Source organism: Terrapene carolina, unplaced genomic scaffold, assembly GCF_002925995.2.
Source record: "Terrapene carolina triunguis isolate 2854851 unplaced genomic scaffold, T_m_triunguis-2.0 Scaffold750, whole genome shotgun sequence".
Taxonomy (NCBI): domain Eukaryota; kingdom Metazoa; phylum Chordata; order Testudines; family Emydidae; genus Terrapene; species Terrapene triunguis.
The window spans coordinates 351,478-372,227 of NW_020665101.1; the positions used below are offsets into that span (position 1 = coordinate 351,478).

The 20,750-nt window shown below is 47.9% G+C and overlaps 1 protein-coding gene across 1 annotated transcript in view; it reads right to left on the minus strand.

The window, feature by feature from the left end:
• Nucleotides 1-13,476, minus strand: part of LOC112102988 — a 23,428-nt gene extending 9,952 nt beyond the window's left edge. The window contains exons 1-5 of the mRNA XM_029913619.1: nt 13,405-13,476; nt 8,273-8,424; nt 7,053-7,145; nt 5,143-5,277; nt 3,744-3,904 (exon numbers count right to left, since the gene is read on the minus strand). Coding sequence (XP_029769479.1) covers nt 3,744-3,904; nt 5,143-5,277; nt 7,053-7,145; nt 8,273-8,417 — 534 coding nt within the window. The 5' untranslated portion in view covers nt 8,418-8,424; nt 13,405-13,476. The remainder of the gene's footprint in view (nt 1-3,743; nt 3,905-5,142; nt 5,278-7,052; nt 7,146-8,272; nt 8,425-13,404) is intronic.
• Between the last annotated feature and the right edge of the window lie 7,274 nt (nt 13,477-20,750).

A 20,750-nucleotide genomic window follows, 5' to 3' on the forward strand; every position in this document is an offset into this window, starting at 1 on the left:
CATTCAGTTCTTGATTGCTCTGCTGTGACGCTCAATGATGGGGGTTTACATGGGGGCACCCACCTGCCCACTAGGAACAGGACTGAGATCCACTAGCTCACTTCAGACCCAAGTGACAGCCGTGAGGATGGCAACTTCCACGCTGGGTTGGCTGGGAACCAGTCACAACAAGCAAAAGGCTTTGTACCCCAGTCCTCTACAGCGAAGGGTTGTAAAAACCAACTCTCAGCAGCAAAACCCCACAGGCCTCAAGGAAGGGCTGGTACCTCACAACCTCTAACTGTCAGAGAAAAGAGACAACTAAGGGGAGACAGGAGAGAGGTCTGTCAGATCACGAATGGTGTGGAGAAAGTGAACCAGGAAGTGTTATTTACTTCTTCACGTAACACACGAACCAGGGGTCACCCAATGAAAGTAAGAGGCAGCAGGTTTAAAACAAACCTAAGGAAGTATTTCTTCACACAATACACAGTCAACCTGTGGAACTCATTGCCAAGGGATGTTGTGAAGGGCAAAAGTATAATTGGGTTCAAAAAGAATTAAATAAGTTCCTGGAGAAGAGGTCCAATAGCTATTAGCCAAGATAGTCAGGGATGCAACCCCATGCTCTGGGAGTCCCTTAATCTCTGACCACCAGATGCTGGGACTGGACTGGACAAATGCCCTGTTCTGTTCATTCCCTCTGAAGCATCTGGCCCCGGCCACTGTCAGAAGACAAGTTATGGGGCTCGATGGACCATTGGTATGACCCAGTGTGGCCATTCTTATGTCATTTAAGAACTGAGGCCCTATATAGGATGGCATGATGCCAGCTTCACCTTTAGCATAAGATGGTCCAGCTTTGGCTTCATATAGTTGTACCCTATTATACCAGTAGAGAATGTGGTCCCTAAGTGAGAGTGAAAGAAAAAATGCATGTGCAACAATGCTAGATTTTACTGTCCACGAACAGGCATGGGTAATGTACCTACCTATTGTAGGGTTAGCCATAATGCCCATCACTATAGCACTGACTAGCTCTACCGGAGTTGACTTGTACACAAATGAGCTCCAAACCAGGATAGAGGTGCATGGGCAGAGCTGTGCTGGGACAGCTGGCACTGCAGAGCACCTGCTCACATAATGCCAACCTAAGCCACTCAGTTCCTCATTTCCAAGAGCATAGCTTTTTTCTGCTCTGTTGTCTTTTAAACCAACTGACCAAAATGCTGGATGAACTTTATTATAAAGACAGGCCCAAGCAGCAAAGCTCCCTTGAAGCATGTGCATGCGCGTGAGAGGTCAGGGGTGGGGCACAAAAGTTTGGGTCCAATGTATTGCTTGCAAGGGACTTGGTAAAGTACAAACACATCCAGGTTATGATTTGGCCCTGCAGAATGGTGTGGAGGCCTGAATACGGGGCCCACAGACTGCATTGGGGCAGAACTTTGCATATGCTCAGACGTAACTTTTGGGAGTAGAGGGCAAAAGCCCTTGAACATAGATCAGTCAGTGATCTTGCAGCTCGCTAATCACCATCACAGGTTGGCCAGGGCCTCTAGACAGAGTTGTCTCAGCTGAGCGAGTGCCACAGAGACACAAAGTATTGGAGTTTTCAGAAGTCAGGTGACTTGGCGAAAACTGTGCGGTTATCCTGAGACACACCCAGCTTTGGGATAAAAAGAGTTTTTAGGCACAGCAGAGAACCAGACAGGGTTTCCAGTCCAACCTCAGCCACAAGTAGAAGGTAATCAAGTGGTTAAACCTCTTCCTAAGGAGAATTTTATTAACTAAGCAGACATTTCCGGAAGACAGAGCTCTTCAAAATCCCCTTCAGAAATGAAAGCCAAACATCTAATCTCCATTCTGTTAGCACAACAGAGGTCCTGGGTTGAGAGGAACATCCCAGTTTGGGCTGATCAAGTGCCAAAAGAGTTTGCAGAACAAAAGACACAAGGATGAGCAGCCCCTCTCTAGAAGCTTCCACATTTTTTTATGGGGAGGCACTTTCATATCGGGGTTAGAGGTGAGCCTTAGTCGGGACAGGACAATTCAAGGGCTGGTTGAAGGCATCTGTCACGGAGTGTGGGGGAGTCAGGGCTCTGCACCCCCCACTTCCTGCGATTCACCATGACTCTCAGACAGCCAGTAAAACAGGAGGTTTATTAGACGACAGGAACACAGTCCAAAACAGAGCTTGTAGGTGCAGACAACAGGACCCCCTCAGTCAGGTCCATCTTGGGGGGGCAGGGAGCTTAGATCCCAGCCAGCTCCAAACTGAAACTCTCCAGCCCCTCCTCTGCCTTTGTCTCTTTCACGGGCCAGGTCACCTGATCTCTTTGTTCTCCAACACCTTCAGTTGGCACCTTTGCAGAGGAGGGGCCCTGGCCATCAGTTGCCAGGAGACAGGGTGTCGGCCATTCTCTCTGCAGACATCATCACACTGGCCCTCTTGGGCTCTGCAACAATCACACATCCTGATCCCCCCACCTAGATACTTCAGAAATGCATAGGGGAAACTGAGGCACCCACACCGTATTCAGAGAAAACATTAAGAACATTCCCACTTCATCACAGCATCCAAGCGTAGTCACACTCAGAAAAGTATCTTAGATTGAAAGCTCTTGGCATAGCATCTACCTGAACCTGATCTGAGCTTTCAGGCATTACCGTAAAACAGATAATAAATAAGAACACTATGAAATAATAATCAGCACTTCACTCTTCACTATCACCTGGAAAAAATGCCGGACTGCGAGAGATTTAAAGAGCTCCATCAATTTACATTATCAAAATGAAGCTCAAGAAGGAGATGGATCCCAGCCCACCTCCTAGCTGCTTGCTCAGTTACCAGTGAGGATACAAAGAGCAGAAGATTTTCAGTGTTTAGGTAGGTGTTTGCAGCACTAGCTATTGGGGAGAAAATAAAAAATCATCTATTGACTTGTAAACTAAGCTCTCTGGCTCCTCAATCACAGCCTGAGGCCGGCATGGCTCTCACCTCTCTAGAGCCTTCTGCAGCTGGGGTCTCTCCTACTGAGCATTTGCTGTCAATGGCCACTTTTGGCATCATGTGCCAATTCGATCGCAGCGGCGTTTACACCAAACACACCCTACTCTGCTTTCTATCACACTTGTCACTCCAGCAGCCGACTGCTTCCATTACAGGGATTGAAACACAAGAGCAGAACAGATGTAGCTGATCGAAGGCTAAATAAAAAACCAGAGGTTCCTAGAGAATGCCCCCAGACAGCTTGCAGAGGCCATGAAGCAGCTGCACAGGATGCGGAGTTGAGAGTCTCCAGAGGCTTTTTGGATGAGTTAAGTATTCACCAACTGGGCTACAACGCCGCTTGAAGCCTCAGAGATGTTTAGCTGCTGTAACAGGAGACCAGAGACCAGCGTGAGACCCATTGAGCTCTACAAAATACAGCTCTCCAGTCTAGCTGGCTCTGAGGAGCCGTGCCCCACAGAGGGATACTGATATCTTAAAACATACCATTTTGGAATCAATTACACGAGCACTGGCCAAGTCTATAGATCACTACCGTTAATTTGTGCACTACATTATGGATGCATGTATGTAGCTAGGCAGTCCTGACTCTGCCTGCTGTAGTGACAAGGCACAGGGAGGTTGCCTCAGACACATATCTATCGAAATAGGACTCTCAGAGTCCTGTGCTGTACTGAATTGGGAACTGCCACATGAAGCTACAGAAGGCTTTGGGTGGCCTCCATGCAAGTGGGTACAGATGGTCCATTACCTCTTTCAGTTCCTCTTCACGCTCCACTTCAGAGCCCTCTGCCCACTTCCTTCCTGCTCCTCCCAGTGGAGGGGGAGAGTTCCTCTTCTCAAGCCCAAAGCTGTTCTTGTTCCCTCTGCCATCTGGGAAGCAGGGCGGCTGGGTCTGGTTTGGAGCGGATTCTAGACAAATATTCCAGCAAAGGAAACAAAGAGGAGCGTTAGAGTCAGATGCTGCCGCCAATGAAGTCTGGGCTCGAGGGGGGAGGGGCTTGCAGGTTTTTTCCTCTTTTTCTTTGGAAAAAGAAATACAGACAAGTCAGTAGCTCCCCCCAAAGAGTCAGGAATCAGATTTCACAGCAGCTGGGAGCTCAGCCAGCCTCCCATTCTACCAGCACCTTGATGATCTATCAGATGCTGCCCGTGGACACAGACTGCCTGAAACCACATCCCAGCTGGCTGGCTGCATCATGCTGAAGTCACACTATCCACCTGCTGCATACAGCTCACGATGTCGCTAGCTAAATCACACACCTTGGGCAGCACAGGCCTCTCTCACCAGCTCTTCCTTAGCTGGTGATAGCAGGTTTCTTCCTACCCCAGCCCCTTTGCTCTTCTTGCCTTTTTCCAGGCTGCATCTTGCATGTGAACTCCCCACCCCAGTACCCAAATTCATTCAAATCCCTCCTTCGCACTCACTTCTTCTAACAAGCCTCACTTTGTGTAGTGTTCCTTGCCACAGAAAAGAGGCAGAACTAGGCTGCGATCAGTACAAAGGGGACTCTTCATTGAGGCGGCTGGACACAGACAGACCCTGTGGTTTTCCCTGACTCTATAGCTTCCAGACTGTGCTGCCAAGTGTCACTACACAACTCCCGAAAGCCTGGCCTGGACCATTCAGTCATGGAAAGACCAGCTGACTATGCTACTGGTATCAAAAAATCCGCCAGTTGCCTAAAGCCTCTCACAGCTGACTTGTTTGGCCTGTAAGCAGCTTGGGGCAGAGAACACATCTTCCTGCATGGAGCATGCTGCAGGCACCTAATGCATCTTTGGAGAATGTCTCTGTGTCCTCCAACTCAGAGCAACAATATACCATTTGAATTCAGGTACTGCCTCCAACGTGCTAGACACGGTCCAAACACACACTCCCTGCCCTGAAGAACCTATGATCTAATAATACTTGGCACTTATAAAGCTGGGCCAGTATCCTCAGCCCCATTTCACAGATCGGGCAGATGAGGCAGAGAGGTGAAGTGACCTGCCCTAGCTCTCACAGGGAGTCGGCAGCTGAGTCATGAATAGAACCAAGGAGTCCTGGCGGCCAGCCCCACTCACATACAAATTGCAAACGGATACAGTCAGCAGCAACATACAGCCTTCCCCCGCGCAGTGACCGTGCCTGGCCCGGGCCAAGTTACCTTCAGTTTGTGTGCTCTTGGCAAGGGGCTGCATCCGCCTCGGACTTTTGATCTCAGACGGAGCCTCTGAGTTGTCACACGCCTCTCTTTTTTCAGCTGGTGCTATGGCCAGCTTAGCCAGTGGTGGTGGATCTCCTGTTGGAAAGTAAACAGTACGAGGCAATGAAGAGGCATTCAGGGAACAGACAGGAGACTGAATGGATAAGAAAGGAGTCAGTGGACAGAATTTAGGACAAGCTCTACCGAGGATCATCTAGTCCACCCCATAGGCGCCGACTTCCCGTCTGCCCCGTGCGTGCTCGACCCACCTACCCCCCCCGCCACCCCTGGCCCTGCCCCTGGCTGCCCCTGCACCACCCTCGCCCTGCCCCAATTCCACCCCCTTCCCCCAAGTCCCCACCCTTGCCCCGCCTCTTTACCGTCTCCTCCTGCAAGAGTGCCATGTCCCCAATCCCCATCCCGAGAGCCCTAAGCGCTGCCAAAGAGCTGTTAGGTGGCGGGAGGGAAGCGCTGGGACGGGAGGAGCAGGGATGCAGTGTGCTCAGGGGAGGAGGAGGAGAGGAGGGGGTGGGTGCCAGGGGAGCTTGGCTGCCAGTGGGTGCGGAGCACCCACTAATTTTTCCCTGTGGGTGCTCCAGCCCCGCAGCACCCACAGAGTCGGCGCCTATGGTCCACCCCCTACCAAGCCAGGACACACTCCCCAGATAGGGGATGGTATCAGACTGTAAAGCAATCATCTTTTACTATTAGGTGGTTACCTACTAGTCAGACAATATTAGACCAGGGCTTTGGAGCGGAGCCCAGAGCTGGAGCGTGGACCAGTAGGTTTTATGCCCGGAGCTGGAGCGGAGCAATTCAAAAATCTGATTGCTCCAAATCCCTGTATTAGACGGCAGCTGTTCACTCCTCACTCTAACGCCAGGTACCGCCCTCTCTAGGAGTCGTTCAACTTTCAGAAGTGTGTTTCCACCCCTTGGGCATTGCCGGGGCTAGTTCTCACATATCAAACCCTCCCGCCCCAGCATCAATTTCTCTATACTCTGAGTTGCCTCTAACTGATCTTTGCATCTCTCTGGGACTGAGGTGATGCTCACGGGGGCAGAGACAGGACAGCTGTACCTTTCTCCAGTGTGTTCTGGCAAAGGGCATTGACAACATTCATGAATTAAGCCACCCACCTTCCCCCACCTGCACCCCTCTACTGTGCCACTTCATTCATTGATGAATCTCCCTTTCCTCTCATCTCACCCAGAAAAAGTCCCCGGCCAAATATACAACATGACCTGGTTCTCTATTTTAAAGCTGGCTTCCGCTCTCTGATGCAATTGGCCTGAGAAAGGGTCAGCACACAGTCATTTGGAAACTGAGAAGTAGCTAGGATACCAACTGGCTAATTCACTAGCTGCCATTCTGCACCAATCCCAACTTCTATATGATTTTTACATTCAGGCAGGGTGGTCGTTGCTAGCTTGTCTCTGCCCATGGACAATTCCTGAGTCCACTGGATTTTCAGACAACGTGGAAGTGCTCTTTCCCTCCACGGCTTTGTTCAGACCTTACAAATGCTGGGTACATTTCAGAGCAGGATAGCTGCTTGTGGAAGAACATGCTTACTCAGCTCTAAATGCACTCCTCTTGCTCCAGCGCGGTTTCCAATGACAGAAGTGGAGCAACTGGAGTTTAGAGGTTTGGTTAATTTCTAATTTTAACATGTTTCTGCAACAGGATCCAGCAAACTGAGAGATCCTGTAGAGAAAAGCAGAGCTGGAATATTTTTTACCCAGAATAAAGAATGCAAAGCATGGTTCCAGTTCTTGTAGAAGGCCTTCAGGCACAATCATCCCTTCGATTGTCAGGGGCCTGGGTGGGTATCTGTGTTTTTGTCTTGTTTTCTTGATGTTTTTATTTACCTTGAGCATGTTCTGTTGAGCTGGGCTGGTAAACAAAAGCTCTCTGATTCTTCACGGAATGTTGATGAGATTTAGCATCTGTGGGGTCTTGATCTAAGAGAAATTAAGGAAAACAGGTACAAGAAGTAAACCGTCTACTGAGCCAAGCCACAGGACACTCAGATGCCCCAGAGATGGCCACAGTAAAGAGTCCTGAATAGAACAGGATCCCTTTTTTCCAAATCAATAAGTTATTCCAGTCCTGGGCTCCCCACACACACAGCAATTCTGACGTCCCTCAGTCCTGGCCCACAGCCCTTCTGCTCTTACGTCCCCACACTGTTCTACCAATGCATCCCCCTACTCCTCAGCTAGAACATCCTCTACTGCCGAGAATCTGCTCAGGCCAAGCAAACCTGCCACGCAGGTTGAACTGTGCTAATCTTGGGGCGGTTTGGGAAGGTAGAATATGCACAAGGCTGAGAAGAGCACAGCCATAGACCAGTGCATTGACGCTAGTGGGGGGTTATATTTGTGTCTGATGCAGAAGTCATCTGCAAGTGCCAATGACTTCAAGGTGCGCTGGGCCAGCCCATCAGATTGGTGGGGAGCGGGTAAAATTCACTGATATAAGATTTGTATTTTTTTAAAGAAACCAGCTTCATAAAAAGTTGAGATCCTTTAACAAAGGCTTCAAGCAGTGGGACTTGGGGGAAGGGGAGAGCGGAGCTGCAGCAAGCTCGGCCCGGCAGGCCAGGGTTGACAGGACTACCATACTTGTCTCTGCTGCACCTTCTGTGGGCAAGCAAGGTGCAGGACTGATGCCCTCACCAGGTGTGTCTACACTGGAGCTGCAGGTGTAACTTCTAGCTCTGGCAGACAGACCTGCGCCAGCTGTGATGGACTAGCATGCTACAAATAGAAATACCGCTGCAGCAACGTGAAGGGCTAGCAGCCTGAATACATACACAGGGCTTCAGACGGGAGCGTTCTCCAGGCACCAAGCCCCAGCTCCAGTCCCATCCAGTTCTTCAGCTTCCCCTGTCAGGAAAATGCTAGACGGGAAGATAACTCCAAGTGACTACAGAACATGAGATCTCTTCTCCAGGCCAGTCAGAATACAACCCAATAATGACAAACCTGCCCTTCCCTCTATCAGATAAAGTGATCCGTTACAGTCTCAAAGAGAACCTGAAAGGCACCCTACGACCTCATCTTCAGGAGAGTTCTGGGGACATTACCTATCAAAGTTCCCTTAAAGTCCTCAAACAGAGGGTTCTTCTGGTCCACTCTCCTGCTTGTCACCTTTTTCCTTGGTGCCTGAAGATGGCTCTCCCCCTCAGCAGAGGCTCTGGACACTTGCGAGTGGGTAAAAGCAATATTCATCCATGAACTGTAGAGATTAAAGGTCTAGTTAGGAAAATAAAGAGCCACATATATGCAGATGAAGTTTCCTTCCCCTAGGGTTAAAAGCCAAGCCTAAATGATCTGTGATGATATCTACCCCCAGTCAGGAAACCTGTGATCTAGTTGTGCAGATTAAGAAGATATTTGAACCGGAGGGGAAAAAAATCAGCTGTCTGGATTTTGTGGCCGTGTAAAAGATTCTAAGATGGTTGGCCATGTACTGGTAATTTGGAACACTAACATCTGATGGTCCTTCAAAGAGAAGCTTTCTGTATTTGGTGCTGCAATGCTTCCATACGATCCACACACGAAGGAATTCTCGTGTAGAGCAGGGATACAGACTGAATGCTATTTTGCCATGCAACAGCTCATAAACCTTATGGTGAAGTCCTTGCACTGTCTCCAGCTGATCCCCACTCAGCCCCTTGATAAATGCTGAGTTTATGGCTCAGTTCCCACACCTCCCCAGATGAGAGCTGTTGTGCTAACTGGACCTACAAATGTACCCGAATTGTGAGTTAAACTGTAAAAAGTGAATGAACATTTATAGCGCAGGTAACAAAATGGAAGAACTAGAACTACTGGTGCAGGAAGTGAAGCCAGATATGATAGGGATGTCAGAAACATGGTGGAATAGTAGTCATGGCTGGAGTCCAGGTAATGAAGGCTACGTGCGGTTCAGGAAAGACAGAAATAAAGATAAAGGTGGTGGAGCAGCTTGTATGTTAATGATGAGGTAGACTGTAAAGAAATTAGAAGTGATGGAATGGATAAGAGAGTCCATTTGGGTCAAAATCACTTGGGGAAAGAAAACTACCAGAGGCTACTCTAGGATAGTGCTTGGGGTATGCTAAAGACCCCCGGATCCAATCTGGATATGGATTGACACCTTGTTAATATTTTTAATGAAATAAATACAATCGAAAATTGTGTGATTATGGCAGACTTTAACGTCCCAGATATAGATTGGAAGACAATAGTAATAGTAGGGCCCAGATTTTCCTGGATGTGATAGCTGGCAGATGTCTTCATCAAACAGTCATCGAACCAACATGAGGTGATGCCATTTTAGGTTTGGCACTGGTGAGTAGTGAGGACCTCATAGAAGAACTGGTTGTAGGGGACAACCTTGGTTCGAGTGACCATGAGCTAATTCAGTTTAAACTGAATGAAAGGATAAACAAAAACAAATCTGCAAGTAGGGTCCCTGATTTCAAAAGGGCAAACTTTAAAATATTAAGGGAATTAGTTAGGGAAATGGACTGGACTGAAGAACTCAAAGATCTGAATGGGGAGGAGGCTTGGAATTACTTTAAATCAAAGTTGCAGAAACTTTGCCTGCATCCCAAGAAAGGGGAAAAAATTCATAGGGAAGGGTTGCAGACCAAGCATCTCAAAGAGGTGATAAAGAGAAAGCAGAAAACCTACAAGGAATGGAAGATGGGAAGGATCAGCAAGGAAAGCTACCCTTTGGAGATCAGAAAGTGTAAGGATAAAGTGAGAACTGCTAAAAGCTAAGTAGAGTTGGACTTTGCAAAGGAAATTATGTCCACCTAAGTTAGGTCGGCACACAGCCGACGCAGTAATTAAAGGAAAGAAGAAATAGGACCGCCAAGCACTGAGGATGGGGTGGAGATTAAAGATAATCTAGGCATGGCCCAACACCTAAACAAATACTTTGCCTCAGTTTTTAATGAGGCTAATGAAGAGTTTAGGGGCAGTGGCAGGGTAGTTAATGGGAACAAGGATATGGAAGTAGAAATTATCACATCCAAGGTGGAAGACAAACTCAAACAGCTTAATGGCACTAAATCGGGGAGCCTGGATAATCTCCATCCAAGGATATTAAAGGAACTGGCACACGAAATTGGGAGCCCAATAGCAAGGATTTTTAATGTATCTGTAAACTCATGGGTCATACCCTATGACTGGAGAATTGCTAACATAGTACCTGTTTTTGAGAAAGGGGAAAAAAAGTGATCCAGGAAACTACAGGCCTGTTAGTTTGATCTCAACTGTATGCAAGGTCTTGGAACAAATTTTGAAAGAGAAAGTAGTTAAGGACATAAAGGTAAATGGTAATTGGGATAGAATATAACATGGGTTTACAAAAGGTAGATCATGCCAGACCAACACAATCTCCTTCTTTGAGAAAAAAACCTGATTTTTTTGACAAGGAAATGCAGTAGATCTAATCTATCTGGATTTCTGTAAGGCATTTGATATGGTTCCACATGGGAAATTATTAAATTGCAGAAGATGGGGATCAATATGAAAATTGGAAGGTGGATAAGGAACTGGTTAAAGGGGAGACTACAATGGGTCATACTGAAAGGTGAACTGTCAGGCTGGACAAAATTTACTAGTGGAGATCCTCAGGGATCGGTCTTGGGACCAATCTTATTTAACATTTTTATTACTGACCTTGGCGCAAAAAGTGGCATTGTGCTAATAAAATTTGCAGACAACATAAAATTGGGAGGCATTGCCAATATGGAGGAGGCCTGGCATATCATACAAGAAGGTCTGGATGACCTTGATAACTGGAGTAATAGAAATGGGATAAAATGTAATAGTGCAGTCAGGCACTTAGGGACTAACAAGAAGAATTTTTTCTATAAACTGGGGATTTATCAGTTGCAAGTGACAAAGAAAGAGAAGACCTGGGTATGTTGGTTGATCACAGGATGACTACGAACCGTCAACATGATTGCGGCCACGAAAAAGGGTAATGTAATCCTAAAATGCATCAGGCGAGGTATATCCAGTAGAGACGAGTAAAACGACACTAACACTTCCAATACACTGGTGAGACGTCATCTGGAATACTGTGTGCAATTCTGGTCTCCCACATTTAAGAAAGATGAATTCAAACTGGAACAGGTGCAGAGAAGGGCGACTAGGATGATCTGAGGCATGGAAAACCTACCTTGCGAGAGGAGACTCAAAGAGCTTGGCTTGTTTAGCCTAACTAAAAGAAGGCTGAGGGGAGATATGATTGCTCTCTATAAATATGTCAGAGGGACAGATACCAGGGAGGGAGAAGAGTTATTTCAGTTAAGTGCCAATGTGGACACAAGAACAAATGGATATAAACTGCCCATCAACAAGTTTAGGCTTGAAATTAGACAAAGGTTTCTAACCATCAGAGGAGTGAAGTTCTGGAACAACCTCCCAACGGAGGGGGAAAGGAGGGGGACACGGACCTAACTGGCTTCAAGACTGAGCTTGAGAAGTTTATAAAGGGAATGGTACAAGGAGATTGCCTACAATTGCATGTAGGCAATCTGCAACTGCTAGTAGCAAATATCCCCAATGGCCGGTGATGGAAACTAGATGGGGAGGGTTCTGAGTTACTAGAGACTTCTTTCCCAGGGGCTCGTCCACATGCTCAGGGTAAACTGACCATCATATTTGAGGTCGGGAAGGATTTTTCCCTCAGGTCAGATTGGCAGAGATTCTGGGTTTTTTTAGCCTTCCTCTGCAGCCTGGGACATAGGTCACTTTCAGGTTTAAACTAGTGTAAATGGTGGATTCTCTGTAACATTAAGTCTTTAAATCATGACTTGAGGACTTCAGTAACTCAGCCAGAGGTGATGAGTGTGTTACAGAGGTGGGTGGGTGGGGTTCTGTGGCCTGCGATGTGCAGGAGGTCAGACTAGATGATCATGATGGTCACTTCTGACCTTAAAGTCCAAGACACGAGGCCAGAGAGAAGGAGCCAGATGACATCACCATTTCTACTGGCTAAATCCAAATACCGCCTGCGATGTCAGACATGGGCCTGGTCCACACTACCCCCCCACTTCGGACTAAGGTACGCAAATTCAGCTACGTTAATAAAGTAGCTGAATTCGAAGTACCTTAGTCCGAACTTACCGCGGGTCCAGACGCGGCAGGAAGGCTCCCCCGTCGATGCCGCGTACTCCTCTCGGCGAGCTGGAGTACCGGCGTCAACGGCGAGCACTTCCGGGATCGATCCGGGATCGATTTATCGTGTCTAAACCAGACGCGATAAATCGATCCCAGAACATCAATTGCCTGCTGCCGGACCCTCCGGTAAGTGCAGACGTACCCTTGGTCGCATGCCCCACCCCCTTGTGTGTTCTTTTCCTTCTCCACCTTATTTCTTCACCTTCCCATCCCTCCCTCTCCTTTTTACTTCTCTTTAATAAGAGTCTGGCTTAGCTGGCCAAGACTGCATATTTTGCAATTCTGCTGTAAGCCTGTGAGCAAAAAAGGCAGCTACATGCAAGGCCTCAAACAGCCTGAAGCTGGGACAAGTCTGTCAAGTCTCTGAGGGTATCTCCACACAGCAACTAGACAGGCCAGCTGACTTGGGCTCGCAGGGCTCTGGCTGCGGGGCTGTTTCACTGCTGTGCAGACCACTTGGCTTGGCTTGCAACGCAGATGTAGGATCCTGAGAGACGGGAGGGTCCCAGAGCTCAGGCTCCAGCCGGAGCCCGGAAATCTACACAGCAGTGAAACAGCCCGCAGCCTAAGCCCCACGAGCTGGAGTCAGCTGGCACAGGCCAGCCACAAAGCCTTCTTTGCTGTGTAAGCATACTCTGAATGGCTGACCAGACAGTGTGCTGGGTCTGTGTTTCTCCAGCAGTGAGGCTGCAAGTGAGAGTCAATACCAGAGCCAGAAACTGCATTTTGTCTCTTTGCTGTTCTTTTCTCTCTCCCTTTTGTGTTTATTCCTCTTGTCTTGTCTTCTAGGAACCAGGATTGGACTTGAACAGCAGCAGCAGCAATGACAGAGCGAAGTCCTCATGTTGCTCTGGATATTTCAGGAGCTGCACTGCTCTGGAGTGAATGTGTCCAGCCCTCCTTGGCCAGAGGGATGGGGAACAGTCACAGTAACGTGTCTTGATGGTAAGAGCAAATACAGTCGAGCGAGAAGGAAACCCACGCAGAAGAAAATCTCCCAGTCTAGGGCGGTGCTAGTTGGGGATGGACCTACCCATCCTGCTGTGGAACTCCTGCTCCATTCCCTTGATGGCTCTGCTGCTTCTTACGTCCCTCCTCTTCCTGACTGCACAAGGACTTGGTAGCACCAGCCTTGGGAAAGATGCAGGACATTAGCAGTCTCATAATGGAAACTAAAATGTTTGCATCACAAGGTGAAGACACCAATATAAAATTGCTCTTTAAAACAAGGCATGCTCTCCTTCCCTTGAGCTACATTACAGCACCCAAGGAACTGGCTAGGGTTACAGATGGGGAAAGAACATTCATCTCGGGCCATACGGGGAGCGCAGGTGTTTACTACATTGAGACGAAGTTCCACATCACGCAGTTTAGACTCCCCTCCCTCCTCACCTAAGGGCCAACTTTAGGCACCTGCTCCTCCTGCAGAGGCCCCAAATTCTCCTAAACATCACCCATCTCCTGGGACCAATGATCTCTAGTACACATTTCCTAGGGTTTGGTGCTCTGTCCAGTTTTAAGGGCCCCAGGTGATGGAGTTTCCATTACATCCTTGATGAGACTAGAATCCACAAGCTAATCCACATCACTGCGCCAAAAAGTCCTTCCTGTAGAAAAGACTGGTCTAGTGGTCTTAGGTGACTGTGGACCTTGAACTCCTGAGTTCTGCTTCTAGCTCACTGTAATGCTTGAGTAAATGACTCCCTTCACCCTGCATCAGTTCCCCAACCTGTAAAATGTGGAGGACAGTCCATACCTAGCTCACTGGTATGCTGCGAGGTTTAGTATCAGTGAAGTGTTTTGAAAAGCTTGAATTTACCATGGCCAAATTATCTCCCCTGATCTTCCCTTCCCAATGCTCGCCATTCCCTGCAGTCTCTGTAAGAACGGTTGGCACGATCCCCACCCTCACCTTCATTCAGGCCCATAACCTGGGAGTTTCCTTTCATTCCTCTCTCTTCTTTCCCCGCATATGCAAGTCATATCCAAATCTTGCCACTTCTTCCTCCATAACCTCTCTATCTCTGCAGCTAAGAGCTCATGTCCAGGCCTTTATTTCCCATATTGACCTCTACAACTCCTCCTCTTCCCTGGCCTCCCTGCCCCCTACTGCACCTTCTCCAGTCCATAAAAAGCTCACTGTGCATTATCCCCTTGCTTCTTTAGAGTCACTGATTGCTTAGGATTCCCAATAATTCCTGAATGAAGGACTTCATCCCTGAGCACCAATTAAAGTCAAGTGCTGCAGCCAAAATCTTACCAAGAGTTCCGACACTGCTAGCCCTCCATATGGGTCCTCCTCGCAACTGGAAGAAGAAGAAGAACAGTCCCAAGGACTGCTCAGTGCATCTATGTCCTGAAATACAGAAGGAGGTGTCCAGGTCAGAGCCCACTCCACTCTCAGGCAGTTACATTTTGATTTTCTAACATCTCTGTGTAGTTTCAACAGGATATGGTGTTCTTCTTCAGCTGCGGCCAGTAAACAGGTGGTGCTGCTTTCCATCACGGAGGTAACTGCATTTCAACGTGGGGAGGTCATGAAGCAATTGCTATTTTTATGGTCCATAAAATGCTTTGAAATCCTCCTGTATGAAAATTGTCATACCAGATATCAAAGATATAAGACCACAGCGAAGGCTGACCAATAAGATATTAACCCTGCAATGTTCAGGAAGATTTTAATCATTTCAAGTATGCTTTGCAAGGATGGTAAGTACATTATATATTCCATACACTCACCAGAACTTGTCTTTAGCTAACAAATAACCTAGTTAATTGGCTTAAATATAAATTATACATGAAAGTAAAAGGTATAGAGTTGAAATGTGAAAACCTGACTGATATGAATATAAGTCTGTGTTGTTTTAAGCTTTCAAGTCTGGATTACCTAGCTAGAAGGCCAGATATGGATTGCTAACTGCATTTCATTTTTGCACTGTACATGGTGAAAGATGCTGTCATTATGTACAATGTGGAAGAGAAATCACCATGATAATTAATGAAAACTGGAAGGAAAGTTTGTGGTTGGAGTCAGAAAAGCAGCTATATTTAAAAGTTTCCTTCTTACTCAAGCAAGCTTCTCCTATGTATCTCTGAGTCACACGGTAGCTGCTCAATTTGCTAACACAAACTGCTCTCCCAACTACTACAATGCAGTGACGGCCGAGAGAGGTGGATTCTGATCTGCCTCGTGCATCCCACACAAAGCTGGAAGGCCTGTCAGCTGAGAGGCTATTTGGGAGGGCCCATCATTGTGGTACCTATTGCAAAATCTTCATTACTAGTGAGGAGGTCAGAGGCACATGCGCATGTCTAGATTTGTTGAGTTGCTGCTCTGATGACCAGGAGATTGCTGAGCGATGTTCAGTTGCCGAGTTGATGGCATTTGTCTTGAATTCTCACTTCACAGAGTGGGCCCTGTGAAGGCTACTGTCTTCATTACTAGTGAGGAAGTCAGAGGCACATGCGCATGTCTAGATTGGTTCCTGGGTTTGACCTTCCACGGTCATCTTGGTCAACTCTGAACCAAATCCAAACCAACCACGGTAGATGCGGACATCTAATGCACAAATGGAAAATCAAGGACACCCTGGTGTGTGAGTGTGGTTCCCCACGACAGACCATCGAACATATCACTACCTACCGCCCAATTTATAAATATGAAGGAGGCATCACTGCAATAAATTCTGCTACTCCTGATGTAGCCATTTGGCTCGATCAACTTCAGGTGAAATTGTAGTTGCTGCTCTATGCCAGCCATGCGAAAGAAGAAGGAGGTCTAGATTTTCAGATCCCAGTGCTGACAGAAAAACCAATCGGTGATTGATTTACAACCAAAGCAAATGGGATCTGGAGTCATTCACTGAACTATAACGTATCACTCAACCTTGCCTGATACTAAGACGTTTCAATGAGAGCGGAGCGTGCTCAGCACCTTGCAGGATCCGGCCTTTAAGTTATCAAAGTATCTGATGTGATGTGAGCCAGTCAGAGGAATCATCCCAGTCCTCTGAAGGAAGAGCCATAAGGTAAAGTAGTTTGCAGTCCACTGCAGACTGCCGATTACTGTGCTTGCATGCCCACTCTTTATTACCAACTTGAATGAACAGAAACAGGGACAAGAAGGAGGAAAGTTATAGATGTGAACATGTTTTGGGGTGCCTCAAGTTACCAACCGACAAGGTGTAAAGTGGCAAGAACCTGCCACCCCCCACAGACATTCATGCCTTGCAGAGAATGCAGCCAAGTCCGACATTTTCTTGCCTGAAGTTGGCAGTTATTGGAAAGTTTCACTAAACAGTAGCCTATTCTCATCTAAGAATTCAGTGGAAGGCCTGCAGGTCAGTTGACAGGGAGCAATCAGATATGTAGATATCAGATTAATCGTCCTGTAAGTATATAAGAAAAGGAGAAATCTAATGCCGTTTCTATTATACTTTCCTTCTCTCTTTTACTGGAAAGAGTGACAAACTTGAGGGAGAAAAGAAACAAAGCTGAACGAAGGCCAGACGATAGGATTCACATGGAAAGGTCCATAAGCACCTGAGGGATGTCACTACCAAGGACGGAGAGGGATCGTTTAAGGTGCCCAAGAGGGTATAACTAGGGGATGGAATTAAGAAAAGGAAACCAGGCTGAATAGAAGGAGAAAATGCATGAAAGCAAAATCTTTTAGTCTGTGGAAGAGTCTCCAGAGGGAAAGTGGTAGAAACCCCATCACCTGGGGTTGTTATAGTTAGACTGGACAAACACTAAAAAAAAAAATGTGCCACAGGAAACAATCCCGCATTGGCTGGAAGAGGGGCGGGATGCTCTAACAGGCCTTCTCCATCTCCAATTTCTGAGTAGCTTTGAAAAGAGCAGCATGGCACAACTTGTAAGGGGCACAGACACTTCCACGGAGGGAACAGCAGCTCCACAGAGATCCCTTCAACATGCCTGGTTCAATGGAAACAATGCCCTTTCAGCCCCTGCTCACCTTCTTGTTCCCAAACTCTCCCCAGCCCCCAAACTCTCGCATCTTTCTTCTCTCCCTCATTTCCTCCTTCCAAACCAACCTGATGCTACCTTCTTATCACCTCTTCTTCCAGTCCTCCATCAAATGGATGCTATTGACCTAAATGAGAGACAGGTGGGAGTAGGTGGACATGAAACCCATTCTCTAGAACCTTAGTTCCATGCTCCACTGTTGCTGCTGTCAATATTTATAGTGAGACACAGTAACAGGATGTTAGTTCGGGACAGAGGTATGTTTAGCTCCAACAGGGGCAAAGTGCACTTGCATGGCACCATTCAGAACACCAAGTCTAAAGGAGCAGCCTACCTGTGGTTTTCTATTCTCCACCTACTTTGGCAGTTTGCTCCCACATTTCAAGTCTGACTAGATCTGTGAAGCTGACAAATGCTCGGAGCTCCCCTCCCAAACAGGGGTTTAGCCCTCAGCCTGTGTCAAGTCTGGGTGGAGTATTCTCATTGAGGCTCAGAAGAGTCCTCCCAACCCTGCAGTTCATGAAGCAAAATGTACTAAAAAGGCTGCAGCTTGGAACCGACAGATTTGCCATGAGACAGTCAACCAAGGACACTGGCAACAAACTATCCTGGCAGCAGCCACATCTCATTCCCCAGTCACTGCTCAATAACCCGCTCCCGGCACAGTAGGAAGCCAGAGGACAACCTAGGAGACACACAAAATATTCCAGAGCTCTTAGCAAAGGGGACTGGATTTTGCCTTTAAACAGCAAATCACTGATGCGGACCGGAATCAGTACAAAATACACCACCGCTACTGGTACTATTTAGTCCCCTTGGAGGGGGTCTCAACAGAGAGGAAGATCATGGCCACTGTCAGAAGACAGGATACTGGGCTAGATGGACCACTGCTCTGACCCAGTATGGCTGTTCTTATGGTGAAAGAGACAAACTTTCAAGCTCCACAGAGCTCTTCTTTAGGATGAAAAGGCCAGCGACTCACTGGGGCTGTCAATCAGCCAGAAGGCTGTCAATCTTTCACCAACACAAAATTCACTTTGGAAAGTTCTTTTAAGAAAATAAGTGGTAACATCATCAAAACCCATCCCAAACGATTTCACATTTACATTAAGAGAAGGGAATTACTAGGAGCTTCTCCCTATATGAGTCCCCTCAAGCAGGTCAGCTTCAGAAATGTTCCCTGTGATTAAAAGCAAGCGAGTGTGATGCCATTTTATTGAACCAAACCCATCTTAGCTAAAGCACAAACTGGAACCTGGGATCTCAGAGATATTCTGTCCATGTCTTTAGGGGACAGCCCACAGCATAAGTGGTTTACGCATTGGCCTGCTAAACCCAGGGTTGTGAGTTTAATCCTTGAGGGGGCCACTTAGGGATCTGGGGCAAAAGCAGTATTTGGTCCCCCTAGTGAAGGCAGGGGGCTGGACTCGATGACCTTTCAGGGTCCCTTCCAGCTCTATGAGATAGGTATATCTCCATTTATTTCTTAGCTGTTTTATAATTTTTTCCCTTGACTAGTCACTTTTACCTTTAACATGGAAGTGCAGCCTTTGGAGACAGGGTCCCAACATACATCTCTTCTCAACACAAGTACCCACCTGCTCGATTAAAATTGAGCATTGTGTGCTGAGATACGTAGTCTCCGTGGGCACACTTCTGTATTAAAGATGAGGGTAATCATGGTTTGCACTTAAAAGAAAATGCAGCCAACAGGCTCATGACAAGCTGTCAGTGCAGCCCCGGAATGGGTAAACCTTGAATTCACCTTCTTTAGGCAGCTCCCCAATGGCTCTACCACCACTAGCTGCCACCTTCCTAAAACACTTCTGGCTGCTTTTCCATGTGACTCCCCACTCTTCCTCTATTCACTTCAATGATTCTGGAGAAGCACTCTGCTGCCACTAATACTAATACTCAGCATCACGAATTATAATACAGACTTGAAAGTGACTGCATGGGTCATAATACCATAGGCCATATAATGCAACAATAGCGAACTGATTCAGTAAGAGATGTCACAGCCTCTGCCTTATTTTCTTTTTCCAAATCTAGCTACTACTATTTCCTAAGATCAGTTAGTTATTCCAGGTGAAGGATTTTGGACAACAAGTTACAGTTTCATTACTGTGCGCAAACCAACTTTGTGAGCTGATTCCTTCTCCCGTATACAGACACCACCTCTCCTGTTTTTCCCCATAACCCTGAACCCTTGGCAGACTCCTCAGCAACGATGCAGGTGAACCGTGAAGTGAACATGTACTAACTCTCACATGGCCCTAGACCTGACTGAGTGTTTCCACTAGAAAACAAGCAAAATTTGGGTTATTCTGGAGACATTTTGGTTTGGGGTTTGCTTGGACTCCCAGCTCAGGGGGATGAACTGGCATCAGAAAATGAGCACCACGCCAAATCATAGAGTTCTGCACCATCGCACCCACAGGGCAGAGATCCAGGAAGAGGGACGGGGCCAGGTGTCTGGTTTTCGACCGGAACGCCTGGTCAAAAAGGTGGCAGTGCTGCCTGGGCTGTTAAAAGTCTGGTCAGCGGTGCAGCAGGGACCCAGGGCTAAGGCAGGCTCCCTACCTGCCCAGGCTCCGCACTGCTCCTGGAAGCGGCTGACGTCCCTGTGGCCCCTATTTTAAAGGCACAGATGAGAGTGTTCCCCCATGCATGGGAACAGTTCATAAACCGAGAGCCAAATGCCATGCTGCTCCTGTGAAGGTTATTCCTGGGGGTACGTACCATGTGGCAGGCCTGGCCTCCGCTTCCTCCCAGGAAGTCTCTGGTAGCTGCCTAGAAGTGCAGAAGGGCATGGAGCTGGGGTTGTAGGTGGGCAACTGAAGTGGGCAGAAGGTAATCCCCAGGGGCTTAAGGGGCCTAGCACTGGAGGGAGGACTTACAGCAAGGAAATGGGGGGCAGGGAATGAAGCTGAGGCTAAGAGGCTAGGGGTCCCAAGAGGGCAAAAGCAGGTACTGGGCAGGCCTAGGAAGTGGAAGGGGCCTGGAGTGATCTAAGCTGGGATGCGGGGGTCTGGAGCGGGGGAGGAGCTGGAGCTGCCAGGGGCAGTGGGAGTGAAGAGATTGGGGTGGTCCGGTGCCAGGGGCTGTGTGAGGTGGAGGGTCTACAGTGGGGGAGGGGACTAGAGTTGGGGGAGCTGGAACTGTCTGGTGATGAGGAGCAGAGCTATCTATGGGGTGGGGCCTTCTGGCACTAAGGGGCACTGCGGCCTATGGAGGGGGTCTGGGTGGGAGATGGAGTGGAGCTGGCGGGGTGGAGCTTTCTGGCGATGAGAGGTGTGGGCCTGCCTAAGGGGGAAGGGCCGTGTCCCGAAGGGCTGGGGGAGGGGCTGTCTAGGGGGGGAGGGGCCCTGTCAGGACAGGCTGGGGGCG